This window comes from Erpetoichthys calabaricus, chromosome 18 (genome assembly GCF_900747795.2).
Source record: "Erpetoichthys calabaricus chromosome 18, fErpCal1.3, whole genome shotgun sequence".
Taxonomy (NCBI): domain Eukaryota; kingdom Metazoa; phylum Chordata; class Cladistia; order Polypteriformes; family Polypteridae; genus Erpetoichthys; species Erpetoichthys calabaricus.
The window spans coordinates 32239100-32262802 of NC_041411.2; the positions used below are offsets into that span (position 1 = coordinate 32239100).

A 23703-nucleotide genomic window follows, 5' to 3' on the forward strand; every position below is an offset into this window, starting at 1 on the left:
CCATCAACCAAAAAAAAAAAAAAATTACAAAACCTAAGCCTTCTGTCCTTCCTCTTTACTCCTTACTTAGTTCAGCTTACCATTTCAGCCTTCTCTCTTCACTTTTGGCCTCTTTGGCTATCAAGCCGTTGGCATTGGCTACCTCTCTCAACTCCAAGTCCCCTGTATACTGAATACAGAAGCTTTTTAAGCCTGGCACAAGGAACCCTTTTGCAAGAGCTTCCAGGTTGTATGGCCAACATTCAAAGGTCTGTTGGACCCCCTGAGAATCTCACCCTAGCAGCACTATGTAGGTTTCCCTGCAGACTCCCTATACCACTCAGCGTGGCTGCTGGAATGTCTTTTCTTTTTTCTTTCAGGTGGATGCTGGGGAGGACAGACAGACTGCCCACTCCAGTAATCCTGCCAGTCTAATCCCCAGTGCCCTTGAGTGGCTTGGTTCATATTAACAAGAGTAACAGGCCTGCCATTACCTGTTCCATCTTCACAAAAAAATTATATCAAACTTTATATTAAGGTATTATATATTCATGTCATTTCTAAGATAGCAAAAAAGAAACAACATACAGAAACATTTCAACTCTGATTCCCTTTGGGCACGTTTACACAGCCACTCTGATGTGAACTGATTCTGAATGTTTGGAGATATCTCATACCACATGGTGTCTGATTTTTTTGAGATTAAATGCAGGCCGCTTTTACATGTGGTAACATGGGGCATTTCACAGGTTTAAACAGTCAGATCTGATCTTCACTCAAGGATGTGGCTTGATTCGATTATTTTTGGTCATCATGTGACACGATAAAAGGAGAGCGATGACAGAGATACTGAGTATCATTTTTCTCATTCAGCCCATCAGCCAGTGAGAGTCACCCAAGTAGCTAACCTAATGCTTCCCATCACTCCTCACTCCTCTTGCATATCCTAAGTCTTCTGTGAATGGAGGCAGAGGAAATGACTGCAGATAATGCCACATCCCTTCTGTGCTACGACAAAATGTTAAATGCTAAAGAGGTTAAACATAAAAAAGCACGCAGAGGTCTATGTTTATTCCTTATTCACATCACTGTGTTACAATGCACATGTAGCGTATATATTCCATGTAAGCTGACTGTGTATATAAACTCTCAGACCACACCTTGACTGAGTGAAGTCAGCAGCACAGGCATCAGATTAGATTTCTTCGCCTACTCCAATTCAAGCATTTGAGACCTGATAGCATAAATGTGGCCATAATACAAGAATAACTGATCTGATACAGTATCAAGAATTAAGAAATAAAATGTTTTAAAAGTATATTTATAAATATATTTTTTCACATGGCAGACTGAAAACAATGCTGTTCTACTACAGATTCCTCAATTTTAATTAGTGCTTTACCGTTCCATTAGCATGTGATACACAAATTGCATTTCTATGACATCCTCCATCTTCCCGACAGTTTGATTCCTTTACTGCAATGACAAGAAACCACAGAGCTTTATTTAATCCTGTTTTGGTTCAAACATCAAGTTGTAAAATCCAGAACGTGTTCACAGCTCACTGTCATGCTTGAATGCTTGTGAACCCAGTGCACTGGACTCTAACCACAAAATGCACATTAAACCAGAATTGATCTTTGCTTAACTAAAATAAAGTATAATTGTTTCTCAGTTTGAATGTTTTGAAAGAAAACGTCCATGCAAAAAAAATATTACACACAGCATTTTGAATTGTGTAAGCGCAAAGGTAAGTGAACCAGTGGCCTCATGAACTACATTGAGATAAAGCAGTATTAACAACAGGAGCTTTAACCAATTAACTAAGCTAGCCAATAAAAATGAAGATTTGAAATGATGTGTTAGGGAGGAGTACACATAAATTCAGGTCAGTTATTCTTCTTATAATCAGACTAAGGGAACATCAGCAGAACTGAGGAAAAAATTAGTGGTTTGATATACAAAAAACCTCGGACCCAAGAAGTGATTCACATCTTATGGTATAGATACATTTTTGAATTGTGGTTAACAAGGATGTTCATTAAAATATAATTTAACATGTGTAACATTTTTATATTTGCTGAATCTTGTTCAATGCTGTGGGGACATATAGCTTACAGTGTCATGCAAATGTTTGAGCCCCCTTGCTTAAAATACCTGTTAATGTGAATGGTTAAGTTAGCAGAAGATAAGCTGATCACCAAAAGGCATAAAGTTAAAGATGACACATTTCTTTGATATTTTAATCAAGATTACATTTTTATTTCCATCATTCACAGATGCAAAATACCAAAAAAATAAAAAGGCCCTGAAGCAAATGTTTGGGCACCTGACATGGTAAGTGTTTAGTAACACCCCCTAAATAGTAACTTGTGAGGGATGGCAAGGATGCCTGCTTAGTGGAAGTAGAGGTGGAGATGGATTATGAAGGGTGCCATCTCCCCTGAGCTGCTATTGGTCAGCCCCCCTCAGCTGCAATTCAGGTGCAAGTGAATTGGTATTTGTCAGCTCAGCCCTGTTGGGTTCTGGGGGTGCAGCCAGGGGGTGCTGTAGAAACATCTGAGCCCTTTTATATAGGGCCCCCACCTTACCAGACACCAGAAATACTTCCGGGATTCAGAATATAAGGAGCCGCCTGCCTGCGTTCAGGGAGCCAGAGTCGGGAGGAAGAGGGACTTCGCTTGCTAGGGGGAGTGGAGGTGGAAGGAAAGAAAGAGAGAGAAGAAGTGCTGGGTGCTATAGTCTTGGGCTATACCGTTTCCCACTGAATAAAAGCCTTTTATTTTACTGCACTTGTGTCCGTGTCTTTTGTGTCGGGTGTTTGGGGAGCTGGTGTGTCCTCTGGAGGTCACAAACTGTATTTTGTGTAATACATATAATGTATAACTATACATTGTATAATAAATAATGTAAAATCATATATTAAAATATATATAAAATGTAATCAGAAACATGGTATATCTCTGTTCACTCCCTCCTAAGAAAGTACTTTGAAATTCTGCAAATAGAAAGACGGAGAGAGAAAAGAGTGAAGTAGGACTTTTAACACAAATATCAAAGTACTTTTCTCAACATGTAAAATTTAACATGCTTACTAATAGATGAGTGTCTGTGACGCATATCATCATCCACATAGGCAGCAGTTAAACTGTAAGCTTATACAGAAAGAAAGTAACTTTATAGATTTTGACTGGATTGTTCCATTTAGATGGAAAAATAACACTTTAAATCATGTACTGAGCTTTCAAAGCAAACCAGGTTAAGAATAAAGCCACATCAAGAAAAGAGAAATGAATCACAGCATCCCATTTCACTTCAGTTATAAGAAACTAAATTTTCTTCATACTGGACATACAGTACTGTACAGTGGGCCTTTATTGAGACATACTGAATGTTCATCTAAAATGACCAATGTACAAGACTCATCCACTTATCTATCTCATCTTGATCTGACTGGTTTAGTTGATTCTTTTGATTAACTGTTTGGATGAGCAGACATTTTAATATAATGTAATTTATTTTTGCTTATATTTGCTGTGATTTTTCATGCATTCCTAAGTACAGTCTTCTGCGATTGCAGAGAATAGAAATACATTTTTTATAAAATAGTGTGGCAAGTGGCCCCATACAAAATGGGGTTAAGATGCTAAACCTTCATGAATGTAATGTCTATGCACCCAGGGCAATCCTGGTAGACTCCTTTTGTTATCTTCACATCTTCTCCTGCTCCTGAGCCTACAATCCATTATTAAACCATGCCTTTACAATCACAGCACTATTTTGCCCTCCATTTACATGGATTACTGAAATTCTGTGCATTGCATATAAATATATATCCATGCAAAACAAGTTTAACACCTACCAAGACAAAGTACCCCATCTCCATAGTAGCCTTCCTTGCAGACACACTTTCTCTCTCCTGGAGCAATCTTCGTACAGTTGGCATGTTCTGAGCAGTAACCATTACTTGTGTCACAGGGGTTGATTTCTAAATAAAAAATATATACATATATATTTTATTATAATTGTTGTTTTCTGTACTATTTAGCAAAAGTAAACTTCATAATAAAAGTCATAGTTGTAACATCCATCCATCTGCAATACATATTCATTCTGGAAAAATGAGCATAATTTTGGGACCAAGTCTAAACAAGACACCAGATTATGGTCCAAATAAGAGAAAATTAAGAGACTCTAGTCAAACTTCAAGCAAATCTTTGGACAACTGGAGCAAACCACACTTAACAAGGGAAAGTCATGTAAACATGGGGAAAACATGCAAACTGCACATGCGAGAAACATGAATAACGTCTTGGCTAAACTGTGCACCAGGATGTCCAAGTGTGTATCAATAGTGACCACTAATTGAATCCTAATTAAAATTAAAGATTTAAAATGACCTGAGCAAAAGGTTCCATTTCCCTGAAATCCAGCCGAACATAAACATAAAGCAACTGTGCCAGACACTCCAGCGATGCAACTGAAAAATACAAAAATAAATAAAAAAAAATTATATATACACACACATAAATTCATTTTGTATGTGAATGAGAAGCAACCAGCTTTAATAAAATGCTAAGTCCTGGAATCCCCCAGCCCCAGTAATTATTGCCATATTGCCAGTGTTGTATTATTAGCTGCTTTCATGGCTTTTCCTTCCTCTCTATTTCTTTCCTATCTGAATTATTTTTGGAGCATTATTTCTGTATTAATTTACTTGCTTCTTTCTGCTTTGAGAAAGATGATAGTATAAAATATGAATAAATATGCTGTAGGTGTTAAATAGACTTATGGTTCACTATGCATCAGCAAAGTTTTTAGAGTATTTTCAAAAAGCTCAGTACAGTCATGAGATGGGCTCTTAGAAGATGATTTGAATACCAACAACACACAACATATTTCAAGCACTAAAAATGAAGACACATAGATGGAAGAGTATTCTGAAGTAACCAAAATATTTAACCCTTGTGCTTTCACTTGAAGCCATTGTTGTCGTGCGAGGTATGACAACTGGACTGAAAGAATGTTGGGGTGCCAACAAGATCACCCCGTTTAATCTTCTTCTTTCGGCTGCTCCCATTAGGGGTCGCCAAAGCAGATCATCTTCTTCCATATCTTTCAGTCCTCTGCATCTTGTTCTGTTACACCCATCACCTGCATGTCCTCTCCCACCATATCCATAAACCTTCTCTTAGGCCTTCCTCTTTTCCTCTTGCCTGGCAGCTCTATCCTTAGCACCCTTCTCTCATTATACTCAGCATCTCTCCTCTGCACATGTCCAAACCAAAACACTCTCGCCTCTCTGACTTTGTCTCCCAACCGTCCAACTTGAGCTGATCCTCTAATGTACTCATTTCTAATACAAACTGAAACTTGAAACAAAAATAGCACAATAACAAAACACAGCAGGGAGTCGGTAGCAGGTCAGGTCTGGTTTGGAGCCCCTTCTCTCACACGTTGGGGTCTAGAATAAGACGTCACCTGCTATGAGCATCTTGCTTTTATATTCTTCCAACCAGAAGGGGCAGAGGCAAGTGCCCTCCCTGGGCAGGAAAAGTAAGAGACAATACCAATAGTGACAGTGCCTGACACCATGTATCAGCTCTTACTATGTGTTTAGTCTTTTTTTTTTTTTTTTAATTCTTATTCCTGGAAATTGGCATTAAAAACGTAAATTGTCTGTTTATGAATGTATGAACTTTATACATCTCACCTTATCCGTTTTTCTTTTTGGAAAGCCAATCTAATAGTCATTAAATAGGTAGCAATTCCACTCCTTTTCAGTAGATGTCACTATTTTAAACACTTCATCAATAGATACATGTCCTTGTGCTGACTTTGTTGACTGCTAACAAAACTGCTGTTGAATGTTTCTTGTGACTTCTAATTCTGTAGTCAACACCATAAAAGTTGCCAAATTCGCCTGCCAGTTTTATGCCATGAGTGCTCTTAGCTCATTGATTGCAATTTCTTTATCTTCTGTTCGCTACAAGTTCATTTTAGTTGGACTCTTGTGCCACTGATGGAGATGCACAAGACAGTATGGTAACTTTCTCATTTAACTGATCAATTTGTACTAACAGTTTGCATCACTAGTTTTGCTTTTTTTATTGTTATTCATTTTTATAATTTCTAGTAAAACACGTCGACCCATAGTTTTAAATAAGAATACAAATAAAAACCAAGTTAAAGATAAGAAGCTGTTGATACTTCTTATGTTTTCTATGGAGTTACTTCCTTCAGTTCTTCTAGAAGTTATAATTTATTTTTGTTAATTCTGGTAGGTCACATAGATGGAACTTTTTATCTTGGAAACACATTCTTATGATTTTACCATTAAAAAATACAGCATAACTTCAATCACACTGCTGAAGTAACTTTGCTAAGTAGTGGTCTTCAAAGCAACACCAATGTAAGGATGTTAAAGCAATGCTTTCACAAGGTCGGAAGTTTGAACTATTTAACGATCTTCTTTATTGTTGCTGTGTTTTTGTCTCTTTCTTGTTCTTGCATTCTGTATCCAGGACTTTGTCTTGTATGCCTGTTAGCCATTGTGTTTGCCTGCAGCTCAATTATTCTATATTCAGGGTTACTTCTTGCTTGTCTATCTGCTTCTGTATCTTGTCTTATTTTCTTAGTCCTTCGTCACTTAATCACTTTCTGTGATTCACAGATGTTACTGCTCTTTTTTTCTTTCTACCATTATGGTGACTGTCACTTGTTTTTTTAATCACTTTCCTGCAAACACACAGCCACACATCACTTTTCACACCGGGCCGCCATCACTTCAAATGTTTTGAATTTTCAAAACTTATAAGCGTTTCATTACGACCAAGATTAAGGTTCTAGCGCCATTAGTTTGTGAGTAGTCACGTGACAGACAGACAGACTAGCATTTTATTTACATAGATTTTAGATATATCATTGTGGATCCCTTTCTGTAACTGTTTTTCTCATGGGAGCCACCACTACTGTATTTTCATGGCTATAGTGACGTGGTTTATATTGACGATGTGTGTTGCCGGTGATTGGTTTTGGCATGCGACACCATTGTGCCAATATTATAAAGAATGACTGCACACTATTATTGACGTTCAACCTTTGGACATTCAAAAACAAAATTAGCAATTTTGATTGGTGACTATACAGACGGGGTGTATAGTGTTTAGAACCTTGGCTAATGAGCCTTTTCTTGTGTTTATTTTAGTTATCAACAAGGCTTTTGTATTAACTAATTTTTGGTTTGCCCTTTAAACAAATAATCTTCATCTTCCCGTCACAAAATATCCAATATTTGCCCATTGGTTCATACTGATTCTATTCTAGTCACAATAGTGTCATTCAGATTTGAGTTGGTGTTGTTTACATGTTGTTTTGAATCTCAAGACGTTATTGTGTCACAACATTTGGAGGGTTAATGTATTCTCATACAGGCTGACTGAGTGTGATGCCTTTCACTATGAACTTTCGTGAAAGGATGTTTTCAAAAAGAAAAGGTTACACATTTCCGTTTATGCATCACACTATGTACAGTATGTATTAACATAAAGCGTTCATTTTACATGTGTACACGTGTCATTGCAGGGCACACTCACACCAGGAGACGATACTTATCCAGCTTAATTCACCACTGATAGTGTTATTTTGCTACATGCGTTGTGACCTTTGTACCCCATGGGTGTTCCTCCATACTAAAGTATCATTATCACAGTAAGCAGGCCAAACTAAGATGTCTTCACCTCTTTATTGATCTCTGACACTTACTTGGCATTTGGATCACAGGTACCATTACATGCATCAGCCACAATTTCTAAAAAAAAAAAAAAAAAAAAAAAAAAAAGACAAGTGAAAGTAAGACATCAACCAACGTTTTAAATGTATGTTTATTATTAACTTTCTTAGCGTTGTGTTTACCTCAAGAGAAACATCAAGAAAAAAAGTGTTATTATGTGTAAAAGAAACATGTAAATATCAAAAAATCTACATAAACACAGTAGAAAATGTACCTCTAGAGTCCCCTGCTGTACTGACACACATTATGATAGATAGATAGATAGATAGATAGATAGATAGATAGATAGATAGATAGATAGATAGATAGATACTATATAATAGATTGATTGACAGACAGACAGACAGATATGTGAAAGACACTATATAATAGATAGATAGATAGATAATACTTATAAAAACCAATCATAAAAAGTTATTAACAGTAAATTCACATAAGTGTTTCCATAATTCACATAGAATTTTATGTAGCTATGAGAAACGTACAAAGGAAATATTCTGTTTTATCACCTAAAGCTAACCTGTAATGTTACATGCTTATTGCTCAGCTATATTTGTAATGTAATAATAGAATTTCAGTCAGTCAGTTTATTAGCTAGAAAAGTGAACGTTCACATTATAAGCCCCACTGCTCAGTTCCGTTTTTTCCCTCAGATCAGATTTGCTTATCTTGACAGATCAGATTCTAAAGTACAAGTGACTCGTATCTAACTGTAATGTGAGCACATCTATCCTCTGTAACAGCACACGTATTTTGTGTAGTGGCTGCACTGGTTAGCCACAGTTTAGAAAGAGAACTGGAATCAGGAGAAAGTTGTGGTAAATTAAACTAACCAAGGGCAAAACTAAGGGAGCAGGCAGGAATCGACTGAACAAAACCCTGAACTTGAGACAAAACTCGCAGTCAATATGCAATACAGTATATGAGTGAGTCAGAATACACACTAATACACTTTATACACTAACTGGGCCAAAACGTAAATTTAAATTAAAGAATGATAATAATACAGGTGAAAAAAACAGACAATAACTATGTATAATGTTAAATATTAACGTTTACCCCCCCTGGTGGAATTAAAGAGTCGCATAGTTTGGGGGAGGAACGATCTCCTCAATCTGTCTGTGGAGCAGGACAGTGACAGCAGTTTTTTAAAAAAAAAATAAGTTTTTTAAAGGAACAGAAAAGAATTTGTACCATAAATTTTATTTAAGATTCAAAGAAAATAATACTAGGCATTTTTTGGTGATATCCACAAACTAGGACAACAAGGAAGGGCATGATGCTGACCTTTATATATCATTGCGCTAATGACATCATAGGGAGCACATTAACAGTCATCCTAACTGGCCACCTGCTAGCAATAAAAGGGCACCTCAGAATGGTAACATCTACGTATACAAGAGCAAGGTGGAGTTGTGAGGGAAGATAAATAATTTTTAACAAACAAAATGAGACCATTGGATTCCCTGGTGTCCAAAACCCCCAAAGTGATGTTTAGTTTAGTTTAATTTTAGAGCCTCAAGAATCATTTAGAAGTATTAAGGAGTCGGATGATGACATTTTGTCTTCTTATGCTACCTATTTAAGATAGTGGCGTGCAGTTGTTACCATCCACGATTTTTGATTCACTTTTTACAAAACTATTTCAGTTCAATGTTAGTTAGGACAAAGCATCTCCAGTAATTGCTAGGAATGTCTGCTTGAATAATGACCATGACTTTTGTCTTTTCGATGTGGGAATGATGTTTGGATTTACGTATAATTTTCCAGTTTCTGATTCCGGCATGTTCCTAAACATGTTCCTAAAGATTTTGCCTATTCCGGTTTGTTTCTCTTAATTGTCTAGACTAATTCATTATTCTTTAACTCTAACCCCCCGGACACTCTGAATGTTCTTGCGGTCATAATAAATAGTATCTGGTGCAAAGTATGAACCAATCAGGACAAGGCACTAGCCAACAAGTTCTCACTTGTTATTTTACAGTATGTTAGAAGAAAACCAGAATACCTAGAAAAAAGCCTGTGTGGACGTGGAGAATGGTAAATTTTAAACAGACATCTGAACCTAAGACTTTGAAACTTTCCATAGTCTACATCACTGTGTCACCCAAATGAGCAATATGATTTACATTAAAATTCTGTTTCAGTCTTCATTTGTCAAATATTTAATTTGAAATCCCTTGCTTGCTTAGAACACAAACGGTAACAAGAAAGCTTGGACAATTAAAAAAATAAAATATACCTATAGAGCAGTTCTTTCCTTTCCATCCCTTGTAACATAAGCAGGTCCCATTTCCACTCATTCCATCCAAGCATTTGCCCTGGACACAGCTGCAGTCTAAAAGAAGACAGCCATAACAAACTGGAGATATAAATTATAGCCATTACTTCCTTTAAATAACAAAATTAACATTTGGTTTAGCATTGATGAAGAGTAATACAGTGGAATGCAAAAGTATTCAATCCCCTTGAAAGCCATCATAATTTTCTGCATGACAAATATTGATCCATTCAGTATTATTAATGTGAACTCTTATGATGTAACAATACATTTCCAAAGTCAAAACATTTGACCGTAGATATTTAACTGAAGAAGAAAAACTCAGAAGTTAGTATTTGCATAAGTATTTAAAACTTGTGCTTTGGAGTCTTCAGTTTACACAAATGACAAATGAATCACAAATGACACAAAGGTGACAGTCATAATTAAACATACGAGGAGCTATTTGTGAGTCCTTTATATCTCTTTGGATATAAAAAAAACCCTTTGTAAAGGACATAGTCTTTGTTGGTCAATCACTGCAAATATGAAAACAAAGGAGAATCTGTTGACGTGAGAAACAAAGTCATTGAAATGCAGAAGGCAGGAAATAGCTTCAAAAAAATAACGAACGGTTTGAATGTCCCGGTAAGCACTATTGGATCCATCATCAGAAAGTGGAAGGTTCATCACAGCATCCGGACTCTTACTAGAACAGGCCGTCCTTCAAAAGTAAACATCAGAGCAAGATGTCGATTGGTGAGAGAAGCCACTAAAAATCCAGCCATCATTCTCAAAAGTCTGCAGCGCTCTTTGGCTGAAACTGGAGTGAAGGTGCAGGGGTCCACAATTTTAAGAGCTCTCCATAAAACGGGCCTCTGCAGGAGAGTAGCAAGAAAGAAGCCATTCCTTAAGAAGGTCCACAAAAAAGCATATATGACATTTGCTACAGACTATGAGAAGGACCCAGTTAAGATGTGGGAGAAGGTTATATGGTCAGATGAGACCAAAATCAAACTTTTTGGCCCGGCTTCAAAGAGGTATGTGTGGCATAAAACTAACAGTGCCCATGTCTCAAGTAACACCACACTTACGGTGAAATATGATGGTGACAGCATCATGCTATGGAGATACGTTTTATATGCTGGGACTGGGAATCTTGTCAGAATTGAAGGGACAAGGGATGGACACAAATACCACACAATATTTCAGGAGAACTTGTTCCAGTCTGCTATGAACTTATGGCTCGGGAGAAGATTAATCTTTCAACATGACAACGAAATGTAAGCATAAGATCAAAGCAACACTGGAATGGCTCAGAAAGAGAAAGGAGAATGTTTTAGAATGGCCAAGTCAAAGCCCTGATCTTAACCCTATTGAGAATCTGTGGTACTGTTTGAAAACTGCAGTCCAGAGGCGCCATCTCACTAACCTAGAGGATCTCTATCAATTCTGCCAAGAAGAATGGGGAAAAATCTCTCATGAACAATGAGCAAAACTGATACATACTTACATACTCAGAAGAACTAAGGCTGCTATTGTACCAAAAGAATTCTCAACAAAGTATTAACTTTTGAGATTTTCATCTTCATCTTCAAATAAACTGTTACAGCATAAGAGTAGACATTAAATCTGCTGAACTGATAAATATGTGACATGCAGAAAATTACGATGATTTTCAAGGGGATTGAATACTTTTGCACTCCAATATAAGTATTAAATATGGCAGTTGAGACCACATTTACAATTTACTTTGCATAATCCTTTCTATTTCTTGCACAGAAAAATAACAATTGATCTATTTGTATGGAATGTTGTGTGATTTCAATAAAATCAATAAAATTAATTAAAAAAAAACAAAACAAAAGTTAGCTAGCACGTAGTACTGGAAGGTGTCAATTTTTAATTAAAACTCCAGATCCGTCAACAAGGGCTGAGAAGAAGTAAGGTGCACTGTTCGAATTCTATGCCAGCAATAAGACTCTGATCCTGCTGTAGAAAAGAAAGTGAGAGAAAAGAGGACAAGCTAGTCTGTTATATCAGATACAGAAAGGGATCCGTCAGCAATAAGTTTAGGAAACGGTAGATATAGAGTGTAACAGACATACACAGCCAGGTCCGAAGAGCTCCAAATGGAGAAAAAGAGGCTGAGAACTCTTTAGAGATCTAAGGTATTGAAGGTTGGGCAGGACCAGGCCAAAATTGTAGTCAATAAAACAATAAGACGACCCTAAAACACACAGAAAGCTAGGCATTTATTGAAAGAATTCTAATAAAAATGACTTCTATCTTAAGATAGTGTTAACAAGCAGGCCAAGTCAATTTGAATGCACTGGTTTCATTACTTGATTTGCAGTCCTGTCCGAATCGTCCAGGTTCACACATTTCACAGGCTGTGCCCTGGAAGCCTTCTTTGCACAAGCACTCCCCACTTCCAAAAATGCCATCTTGGCATTCACCGTTGCCTGAGCACCAATTTCCAGGCTTTCCGGGGCATTTGAAGCAATGGGCTCCAAAATAGCCGTTGCAGCAATTCTGATCCTTTGGGGGGGGGAACAAAAGAAAGAATTAAGCATAGTTACAAGAGCAACAAAGAGTCCCTCAATGAACTGACTGACGCGTTACAGTTTAAAGTAACTCAACAAAAGCCAAATAGCAGAACATTGCTTCCACATGTGCAGTGCTAATATCCTTCCTACTATTTTATTAAATAATTTTTTCTATTAATAGGCCGCACCGGAACAGCATGCCAGTTTATCAAGCGGTACATACACAGGCGCTTAACTGGGTCAACTTAGAATTCAGTTCTCCCTCATTATTATTAGTATTACCTTCTACAACAAGCAATAATAATAATAATTCTTTACATTTATATAGCGCTTTTCTCACTACAAAGCATTTTACATAGTGAGTGGGGTGCCACTTCAATCACCACTAATGTGTAACATCCACCTTGATTATGCGACAGCAGCCATTTTTGCACCAGCACGCTAACTATATATTAGGCGGTGAAGTGCTGAAAGAGACAGCCAGCTGAGACAGTGGATAATCAGGGGGCCAGAATGACCAGGCCATGGAGGGCAATTTAGTCTGGACATTGGCATACACCCTGAGCTTTACGAAGGATGTACAGGGATCTTTTATGACCACAGAGAGTCAAGACCTCAATGTTACATCTCATCCGAAGGACGGCACCATTTTTACTGCACAGTGTCTCCATCACTGCACCACGCATTGGGATCCACTTTCACACCACAGAGTAAGCACTTCCCGCTGCCCTCACCAACAACCTCTTTCAGCAGCAACCCAACCTTTTCCTAGATGGTCTTCTATCCAATTACTGGCTGGGGCTACACATGCTGAGCTTCAGGTGGATTTTCCCCAAGGTCGTTCAGTGTAGGATGGCTCTTCTTATCGACATTGCCTGTTGTCACGCGTGGGCATCTGTGAACCACTGTCTGAGCTCATCAGAGGTACAGTACTGTGCAAATGTTTTAGGCAGGTGTGAAAAAATGCTGTAAACAAAGAATGCTTTCAAAAATGGAAGTGTTAATCATTTATTTTCATCAATCAACAAAATGCAGTGAATGAACAAAAGAGAAATCTAAATCAAATCAATATTTGGTGTGACCACCCTTTGCCTTCAAAACAGCATCAATTCTTCTAGGTACACTTGCACACAGTTTTTGAAGGAACTCGGCTGGTAGGTTGTTCCAAACATCTTGGAGAACTAACCACAGATCTTCTGTGGATGTAGGCTTCCTCACATCCTTCTGTCTCTTCATGTAATCCCAGACACACTCGATGATGTTGAGATCAGGGCTCTGTGGGGGCCATACCATCACTTCCAGGACTTCTTGTTCTTCTTTACTCTGAAGATAGTTCTTAATGACTTTGGCTGTATGTTTGGGGTCGTTGTCCTGCTGCAGAATAATTTTGGGGCCAATCATACGCCTCCCTGATGGTATTGCATGATGGATAAGTATCTGCCTGTATTTCTCAGCATTGAGAACACCATTAATCCTGACCAAATCTCCAACTCCATTTGCAGAAATGCAGCCCCAAACCTTCAAGGAACCTCCACCATGCTTCACTGTTGCCTGCCGACACTCATTATTGTACTGCTCTCCAGCCCTTCGACGAACAAACTGCCTTCTGCTACAGCCAGATATTTCAAATTTTGACTCATCAGTCCAGAGCACCTGCTGCCATTTTTCTGCACCCCAGTTCCTATGTTTTCGTGCATAATTGAGTCCCTTGGCCTTGTTTCCACGTTGGAGGTATGGCTTTTTGGCTGCAACTCTTCCATGAAGACCACTTCTGGCCAGACTTCTCCGGACAGTAGATGGGTGTACCTGGGTCCCACTGGTTTTTGCCAGTTCTAAGCTGATGGCACTGCTGGACATCTTCCGATTTCGAAGGGTAATAAGCTTGATGTGCCTTTCACTAAGTTTCCTTGGCCGACCACTGCGTCTACGATCCTCAACGTTGCCCGTTTCTTTGTGCTTCTTCAAAAGAGCTTGAACAGCACATCTTGAAACCCCAGTCTGCTTTGAAATCTTTGTCTGGGAGAGACCTTGCTGATGCAGTAGAACTACCTTGTGTCTTGTTGCTGTGCTCAATCTCGCCATGACATGAAACTGTCTTCCACAACCTCACCTTGGTAGCAGAGTTTGGCTGTTCCTCACCCAGTTTTAAGCCTCCTACACAGTTGTTTCTGTTTCAGTTAATGACTGTGTTTCAACCTACGGGTGACATTGATGATCATTATCTCCTGTTTGGTAGAATTGGTTGATCATACACCCGACTAGAATCCTACAAAATCCCTGACTTTGTGCAAGTGTACCTATAAGAATTGATGCTGGTTTGAAGGCAAAAGGTAGTAACACCAAATATTGATTTGATTTAGATTTTTCTTTTGTTCGCTCACTTTGCATTTTGTAAATTGATAACAATAAGCAATCATTATTTATATTTCTGAAAGCATTCTTTGTTTACAGCATCTTTTCACACCTGCCTAAAACTTTTGCACAGTACCGTATGTAATACAGCCTTGGGGTGAGAAGGAGCAAGGATACCAACATTCTCCTCTCTTGTTCCCACCACAGCACAGAGGAGATGTCCAGTGATGGCAACTGATCCTGTAGCAAAGGACTACTGTATCTGTAGTGTGTTCAGGACTTCTAGTGTTCACTCCGGAGTTTCAGTCAGGACACTGGTAAATGATGCAGAGAATTCCACACAGCAGCTCAGAATGAAATTGACTTACTTATTTGAAGATATACACCTGTATTTGAATAGGCATATATGTGTATGTGTGTTCTCTGGTCATTAACGCACACTTCTTAGTAATTCAGGACACTACTGACCCTTAGTTATCACAAACAAATGTTTCCCTATGTGGAAATGACTACTGTAGTACACGTGCATCTCTTTCGCTTTTGAACATCTCATTATATGCGCTCTCGTGCATGCTGGGAAATGCACCTTGAAATGTGAGCCGTATCTCTTAATTATTGATATCTCTCTAACTGACCCCGTCCACTGCTGAAGGGAGAAGGCGTTCAGTCTTACACCGAACCCAACACAGGATGGAGTTCCTTCCTAAGAACTTTACAGTTAGATAGCCCTGATGGCAATCTTCTTTAGAAGCTTTTCTGTTGGCTATACATAGTAGCCCTGAGTTTTGATTGTTTTAAAACGGGGATGACCGGTTTGGCACCCTAACAGTTTCCAGTGCTGACCACACTGTCTTTAACTGGACATTTTCAATTGCTACAGAGCTTCTGTTCTTTAGTATTGCTGACTAACGTTTATTTTACTATATACAATTCCCTGTTGTTTCTGTCTTTCAGTTGACTGGAAAGAGTGGCTTTATTACATTTATTTAGAATGGCTACTCATTAAATAACTGTGTCTGGCGTACTGACTTGAAAAACATTTCCAATCAATGTAGTGATATGTCTTTTCATCGCAGAAAGAAACTCGAGGTCCTAGGTGAAACCCACAGGAAGATGAAGAGAACATGTAAACTAAGAATTGAACAAGAATGCAATCCGCTCTGTCACTGTGAGGCATTAGCAGTAACAAAGCCTGGCATCTCCATGTCTGCAGTGAACTGTTAATCTGGAACATCTTTGAATACCTGGGTAGGGAGCAGGCAGGTGTACATGCAGCCTTTAAAGCGTCTATATACTTTTTTCAGTTTCTTCCGGTAGGAACACTCTTTCACATCATTTTGTAAAGGTAGCTTTGGACACAAAATAGGGAAAATCATTTAAGGATATAATTTGTAAAACAGACAAGTATACACAAAACTCTGCTTTTGCTTTAAATATATTGAAAGGAAGGCTGCTATAGACAACAAAGCTTAGTGTTACATTGTCTTGAGCTGAATACCTAATTTCAACTAAGAGTATGTGATTTTTTTAACCTTATTTTAAAATAGTAGATTTTGTGTTGAATAGCAATATAAAAGAATCACCAGTGTAGAAATAGACTCATTTATAGCACATCAGTCTATTAAAAATATTCTTATATAATCCTGAATAACTTACTGGGATAGCATCTTTGGGGCATCTAGGATTGTTGTTACAACGTCCACAATCTCCCTTAAAAGAAGAGAAATGAAAACATACGCAATGAAATCTCCAACATGTTGCTTTAAATGAAAGGACTGGCATCACCCCAATTGGAGGCGTGAAATAACACCTCTGTCGAAATTCACAGAGCAGGGTGGCATAATGCAAGTCCTCACTAGATTAGATTAGATCAGATAAAACTTTATGAATCCCATGGGGACATTCAAATATTGTAAACACTGCAGCAGAAACATGACAAACAAAAATACAGAGTAATAGAACAGCCAATCAAACAATCAATCAACTTAATGAGTACATCTGCTGGAAGCACGGAATTGCCTGATAGCAGTGGGCAGAAAAGACCCCCAGAGGTACTTCTTAGAACACTGTGAGTCTGTAGCTAAAAGCACTCTAAGAGAGCGCCTCCTGGAGGGGATTTTTAATGTTGGCATCCAATTTTGCCGCCATCTTCTTTTCCACCACGGATTCCAGTGTATCCAGGGTTTGCCCTGTAATGGAGCAGGCATTCTTGATAGTTTTTTTCAGGCATTGTACATCTTTGGAGCTCAAGTTGTTTTCCCAGGAGACTGCAGCATAGCACAACACACTGACTACTATGGACTGGTAGAACATTTCCAGCACCTTGCTGCAGATATCAACAGATATATCTGGCCCTTCTTGTACAATGTTGTCAGATCAGTCGTTTGTTGTTTATGTGAACCCCCAGGTTTTTGTAGCTCTACACCATTTCCGAGTCCTCCCCCTGGAATGGCGACAGGTTTCAGAGATTCCTTGGCACACTGGAAGACCACCACCAGCTCTTTTGTTTTGCTGAAGTCACAGGAGGTTCTCCCGGCACCACAAGATGAAGTCCTCCACAACTTCCTGTACTCTGACTCATCTCCATTATTAACGCAGCCCTTTGACGGACGAGTCACTAGAAAATTTCTGTAGATGGCAAGTGCTGGAAGTCTGTTGTGTTGAGAGTAAACAGGAAGGTGGACAGGACAGTTCCCTGAGGTGCTCCAGTAATACACACTACCTTCTCTGACACACAGTCCCTCATCCTCACAAACTGCTGTCTGTTGGTCAGGTACTCCATGATCCAGGAGATTGTGGAAATGAGTTGATGAGGCAGAACCATGTGCTGAACCACACTGGACTGCAAAGCCTATCTTAATTTTCAAGTTTAAATTTAGTGAGGAATCCCTAAATACTGTCAGGATATGGTATGAACAAATTCTTGAAGAGCATTATTTTTTTAATGTGTAAAGATTTAAGGACAATTGTCACGAGTTGGCTCCAGCAGACCCCTGTGACCCTGAAGTTAGGATATAGCGGGTTGGATAATGGATGGATGGATGTTCACAGCATTTTTACAGCATAGAATCCATACTTTAACAGCAATATTATGAACAAGCATGTCAAAATAATCACTTACTTCCATTTACTGACTTTCTGGTAAATTCCAGTTTTATTCCATGGATACACTCTGTGCTGTGTTTTAGGTTATATAGTTTTTTCTGGATTTTCTTCCACACATGTTGCAATGTTTGCTAGTCATTTACTTCTTAATTTTCTGACCATCACTGGGTATATTCTTGGGTTTCAACCATCCATTAATTTATGTTCCAAACCTATTTTTTTGTTACAGGGTCAGAGGGTGAAACAGAGCATTGGGGTGCAGAGCCTGATCCAGCCCGAGCAGTGTAACTAGTCCAGTACGGGTGCCACTCATGCATACAACTATGCTGGTCACATTAGGTCATTTTAAAAATGCTGGGAAGCAGGAGGAACTCCAAGTATCCCGAGAATGTGTAAAGTCCACACTGGAGGACCCCAAGCCAGGTCACTGAATCTCAGAGAGGTAGTTCCTATCTACTGTTCTATCATCGTTAATTTAATAATATTTAAAGAAAAGACTTATTTTCCATCCATCATCCAACCCGCTATATCCTAACTACAGGGTCACGGGGGTCTGCTGGAGCCAATCCCAAACAACACAGGGTGCAAGACAGGAAACAAATCCCAGGCAGGGCACCATCTCACCACAGGGCAAGACTTATTTTGAAAACACTAATGTAAAATATAGACTATTATATTGGAAATAAAGTAATTTAAGTTTGATTTAATCAAAGCAATTAAAATTGTTACAACATAAATTGTTTTCAAATGAATCTCCTCTTCCAACAATTGACACTGAAACAGAACATTAATTCTAGAAGAAACTGAATTATTGCATTTTTATCTTCCTTTGTGCCATGGACTACAGACATTATAGTAAATAGCTCAATCAAATTTTGTCAAAATGTCAGCATAAAAACTGAAGAACATAAATCAGGATCCATCCAGCTGAAACTCTACAATGAATAATAAAATGCTGCAAAATGAGGATATTGTATTATAAAGAAGACAAATCTGCAAAATAACTGATCCAGAGAACAACATTCAGACACACATCTCTGGATTAACAGGCGTGCCCTGCTCCTGCAGTCTAAGGGAGCCCAGCCTCTTCACTCCTGCAGTCCTAAAAAATGTAATCTACAAATGACCAAGTTCTATAATCTAATAAGAAATCATAAGCTCTAACCTTCTGTGCAGCCATTTAACAAATAAACTGCATGGTCATGGTTGCTGGGTGATAGGGTCTTGGGAACACTTCAGTGAATGGCAATAATAGAACATTAGCAAACTGTGACGAGAACAGGCCATTCAGCCCAACGTGCTCATCCATCTTATTCCCCTAGATTGTCCAAAATAACATCAACTTAAGATATGAAGACCCCTAAAATCCTACTCACCATCACACTACTTGGTAGTTTATTTAATGTGTCAATAGTTCTTTGCATGAAAAAAAACTTAACATTTGTATGAAATCTGCATTAAACAAGTTTCTAACCGTGCCTTAATGCTCTTATTGTAGAATTTATCTAAAGCAACAACTGGGATCTTCTGTATTAATTCCTTTCATAATTTTAAGCACTTCAGTCATGTTCCTTCTTAATCTCCTTTGCTCATAGTTCATATCTCTTAGTCCCATCATCTGCCTAGTTGCTCTTCTCTGGACTTGCTCTAGTGCTGCTATGTCTATTTTGTAATATGGAGAACATAACTGCACACAGTACTCCAGGTAAGTCCTCATCAGTGCATTATATAAGTTGAGCATAACCCCCCTTGACTTGCATTCCACACATTGTGACATATAACCTGACATCCTACTAGCTTTCTTGATCACTTCTGTACACTGGCTGGATGAAAATAGTTATAATTCCACAATGATACTCAGGTCTTCATCATGAGGTGTATATTCAAGTTTTAGACCTCTCATTTACATTGTTACTTCCTATGTGGAATACTTTACATTTATCCATCCATCCATCCATTTTCCAACCCGCTGAATCCGAACACAGGGTCACGGGGGTCTGCTGGAGCCAATCCCAGCCAACACAGGGCACAAGGCAGGGAACCAATCCCGGGCAGGGTGCCAACCCACCGCAGTACTTTACATTTATTTACATTAAATTTCATCTGCCACAATTCTACCCAAGTCTGTAAGCTGTTCACGTTCCTCTGTAACAGTTTAGCTGATTCTACATTATTCTACATTATCTGCCCTTAGACTGAGAATATAAACTGTGATACGTTAGTAAGTGCAGGATATTATATTAGGAAATGTTTTGGAATACTGATTTAGTAAAACTAGGCCAACATCCTGGATGCAATGGACAGAAGGCACAAGCTAGTGTTGGATGGAAAGGCCACCATTTACAGCAAACAGATGGTCACACCAATCCAATTTAAATGTGCTAATCATCCTGGCATGGATGTCTTTAGAATGTATTAGAAACCCACAGAAAGACCAGTGTGGCTGGTGAGCTAAAATAGTTCTGGGTTAACTGAATTTTGGATCTGTATTTCTATTTTATTTTTTGGAACTGCTTCAGTGGTTTGGAGCTGGAAGAGTGAAAATCAAACATATCAAGAAAATACCCTATTTTATGCATTTGGTGTAGTAAACATTTGATTAGTTTCTCCTTCTTACAAGTACAATTAATTCTACTGTGCTAGTTTCATAAGCTAAATGCTATACAACCTTTATCTGAATGTATTTAATTTTCATAGGGTGGATTGGTAGTTCTGTGGCTAAGGATCTGTAGTGGTATCTGGAAGGCTGCCAGGTCAAATCCCATCACTGCCAGAAGGGACCCTACTCTATTGGGCCCTCGAGCAAGGTGCTTAATCTGAAAATTGCTCCTGGGGTGGTGTACATTGGCTCACCATGTGCTCTGACCCCCAAAGATCATGCAAAGACAATTTCCCCATGAGGATTAGTAAAGTATATCAAATCAAAAAATCAAAATATCATCCTCAAACAAACTTCAGCCAGTTGAGAGGGTCAGGAGGTACTTCAGTGTATCTTGACTCCACTGGGTGAACGGCAGGAAGCAGCTCTGGTAGGAGTGCCAGTCCATCACTGGGCCTATTTTGGACTCATCCCAACTTTGTGCATGTGGGGACTATATTGGAGCAATCAGACACACAGACATGTGCAGAACATGTAAGCACTGCACAGACAAGGGCCAGACATGGAGTTCAAACCCAGGATGCTGGCTCAATGAAATGGCAACACTAAGCATTGCATTACTCTACCAGCTCTGTCATTTTCACTTGACATTTAATTTATCCTGTGCTTGTCTCGTTCCATCAAAATGTTTCAAACAGTACTTTTTATTCATAAGGGTATTTTTAACAAACATGAAAATATTAGGTTAATGATGTCTGAAGCCACTGGTGCCTTGTGCCTAATGACTGCTTGGATAGGCTACAGCTGTACTGTGACCATGCCCTGGATTAGCAAGTTAGGAGGATGGACGGACGGATGGGTTTCTGAAGCCTACATCATGCAAATGTAAGCCAGAGAGGAGTGGGGAGTCTTGCAGTTTGATCCTGCTGATTTGGCTAATGGGGTTACACAAATCCCTCACTTAGTCTGCTTTATGATTTTCAGTTTTGTATTTCTTGGTATCAAGGAGAATTTTGAACACGTCTTTGCTATATACTTTACATATTACAAAGCTTCCCAGACTAGAACATGGGAACAATCGTGATGAGAACAGGCCAATCAGCCCAACAAGATCACCAATCCTATTTACCTAGATTCTTCAAAATAATATCAAATCGAGATCTGAAGGTCCCTAAAGTTCTAAGCAGCCAATGAAGTTATTACATACGGCTTGTACTATATCCAAATTATGTGGTGCTATTAAATGGACACTAAAAATATTCACAGCAGAAACAAATAAAACCTCTTACCTGCTTCCGAATCATTATTTGCCGGTCACATCGATTTTCATGAACTTCTAAAATTTGAGGAACAGCCATTACTATTCCTTTTTTTGTCAAGTTAAATATCTTCTCCAGTGGAACTTCATTAACGAAAGTCTGAAAGTAAGAGTTGGAATTTGTGGTTAGAGAAAGCACAAAGCAATTTAAACCCTGCCATTTCTTGAAAACACAATGTGCAGTGTTTCAAAGTAAAATCAAATACCAGCAGGTCACAGTTTTTATGCAGCAGATCACAAGATGCGGAAAAGGCTGAGTCCATGGATGCACAGAACCAGGGCAAGACTATTTCAGCTGCAATTGATGAATTTCCTTAATGCAATTAATTATTATGGATGGCAGAGCTGATCCAGTAAAATTAAATATAAGAGAGGATCTATATTATTTTATTGCAGGACACACTTATTTATGCATTCATATTTAGTCCTTCATGGCCAGTTGGGAGCCGTCAGTTAACAGGTGTATGCGCATGGGAGGCAGGTTAATGGCTCTGGTGATCGTAATTACCCGCCGAACCAGGGGCTGTGGTCCTGTGGTCTAATGTCCTCTCTCTCCTTCTCCTACTGCAGAATGGAAGACTGACAGCCACTCTGCCGCTGATGTCACTTCCGCTGTGTGCATTCCTGGACCCGCCCCTTTCTGCTGAGTGACTATATAACCCAGGAACCGGCCATCTTGTGCTCAGTTCTGTTCTGAATTTGTGTCTGTAAAGACCTCACTACAAATTTTTGCATTATTGTGCATTCTTCCACAAGGTGGTGCCCAAACCTTTTCACTTTGCTGTGTCTCCTTCCTACACATTAAAGTATAAGACCTTAGGATGTGGAGAGAGAAAAAAACCTAAACAAATGGAGAACATACAGCTATACGCAAAGCAGGGTCTGGGCTGAGATTCAAACCCATACTCCTTAAGCAATGAGAAAATACTTTAACCATTGTGTCATCCAGTCCCTGGAAAATTTTGAGCACTCAAATGAAGAGCAAGGAGAAATCTGCTTTAAAAACTGAAAGCCTTTGAACAAGTGTGATAGTGCTAAATGAGAATCTTAAGCAAGATTATTTCTGGAACCAACTTACAGTGCATTGAAAAAGTATTAAGCACCCAAAGCTATTTTCTACTTTTATTATGAACTTACAATATGTTACACTAGCAAAACTCCCATTTATTAAAATGGACACAATGTGCAATGCTAAGTCGGTCTGTTTTGGTCACTTTGTGCATTTAAGAACCTCTGTTCACCTGATATCCTGGGTCTTACATTCCTCTTTCTTTGTGCTTTTGTTGCCTTTGTTCATCAGACAAAGCCATTAAGTGGATACTTTGAGTCCAAAGACACCTGGACTGAACTACTTCTGAGGACGACTACATCGCAGCTAAATCTCGATGAGAGATGACAGTGTAGAAAAAACAGAACATGGCTAGTAAAGAATGGCACAGTGCCTCACAACATGGAGACCAGGGTTCACGTCCTGGGTGCTCCCATGTCCATCCAATGTCCTTGAGGTGTGCCAGTTTCCCCCCACAGATCACAGACATGAAAGTTAGGTGAACTGGCACGGTTAAATTGGCCTGTGTATGTGTTCACTCTGCAATGGACCAACACTCTCATGGATTGTTCCTGCCTTGCACTTCGATCTTGTCATGGATAAGTGGGTTCAGAAGATGGATGGATGGATCCAATGCCCCAGTGCAGTGATGGGGACACTGTGCTGTAAAAATGGCACTGCCCTTCAGATGGGATGTAAAA

At 38.9% G+C, this 23703-nt stretch overlaps 1 protein-coding gene across 3 annotated transcripts in view; it reads right to left on the reverse strand.

Moving 5' to 3' along the window:
- Positions 1-23703, reverse strand: part of stab1 (stabilin 1) — a 210170-nt gene that overhangs the window by 106126 nt on the left and 80341 nt on the right. For all 3 annotated transcript variants that reach the window (XM_051920983.1, XM_051920982.1, XM_051920984.1), the window contains exons 35-43: positions 21926-22054; positions 16589-16642; positions 16177-16281; positions 12377-12572; positions 10014-10109; positions 7744-7789; positions 4380-4459; positions 3842-3967; positions 1382-1455 (exon numbers count right to left, since the gene is read on the reverse strand). In XM_051920983.1, coding sequence (XP_051776943.1) covers positions 1382-1455; positions 3842-3967; positions 4380-4459; positions 7744-7789; positions 10014-10109; positions 12377-12572; positions 16177-16281; positions 16589-16642; positions 21926-22054 — 906 coding nt within the window. The remainder of the gene's footprint in view (positions 1-1381; positions 1456-3841; positions 3968-4379; positions 4460-7743; positions 7790-10013; positions 10110-12376; positions 12573-16176; positions 16282-16588; positions 16643-21925; positions 22055-23703) is intronic.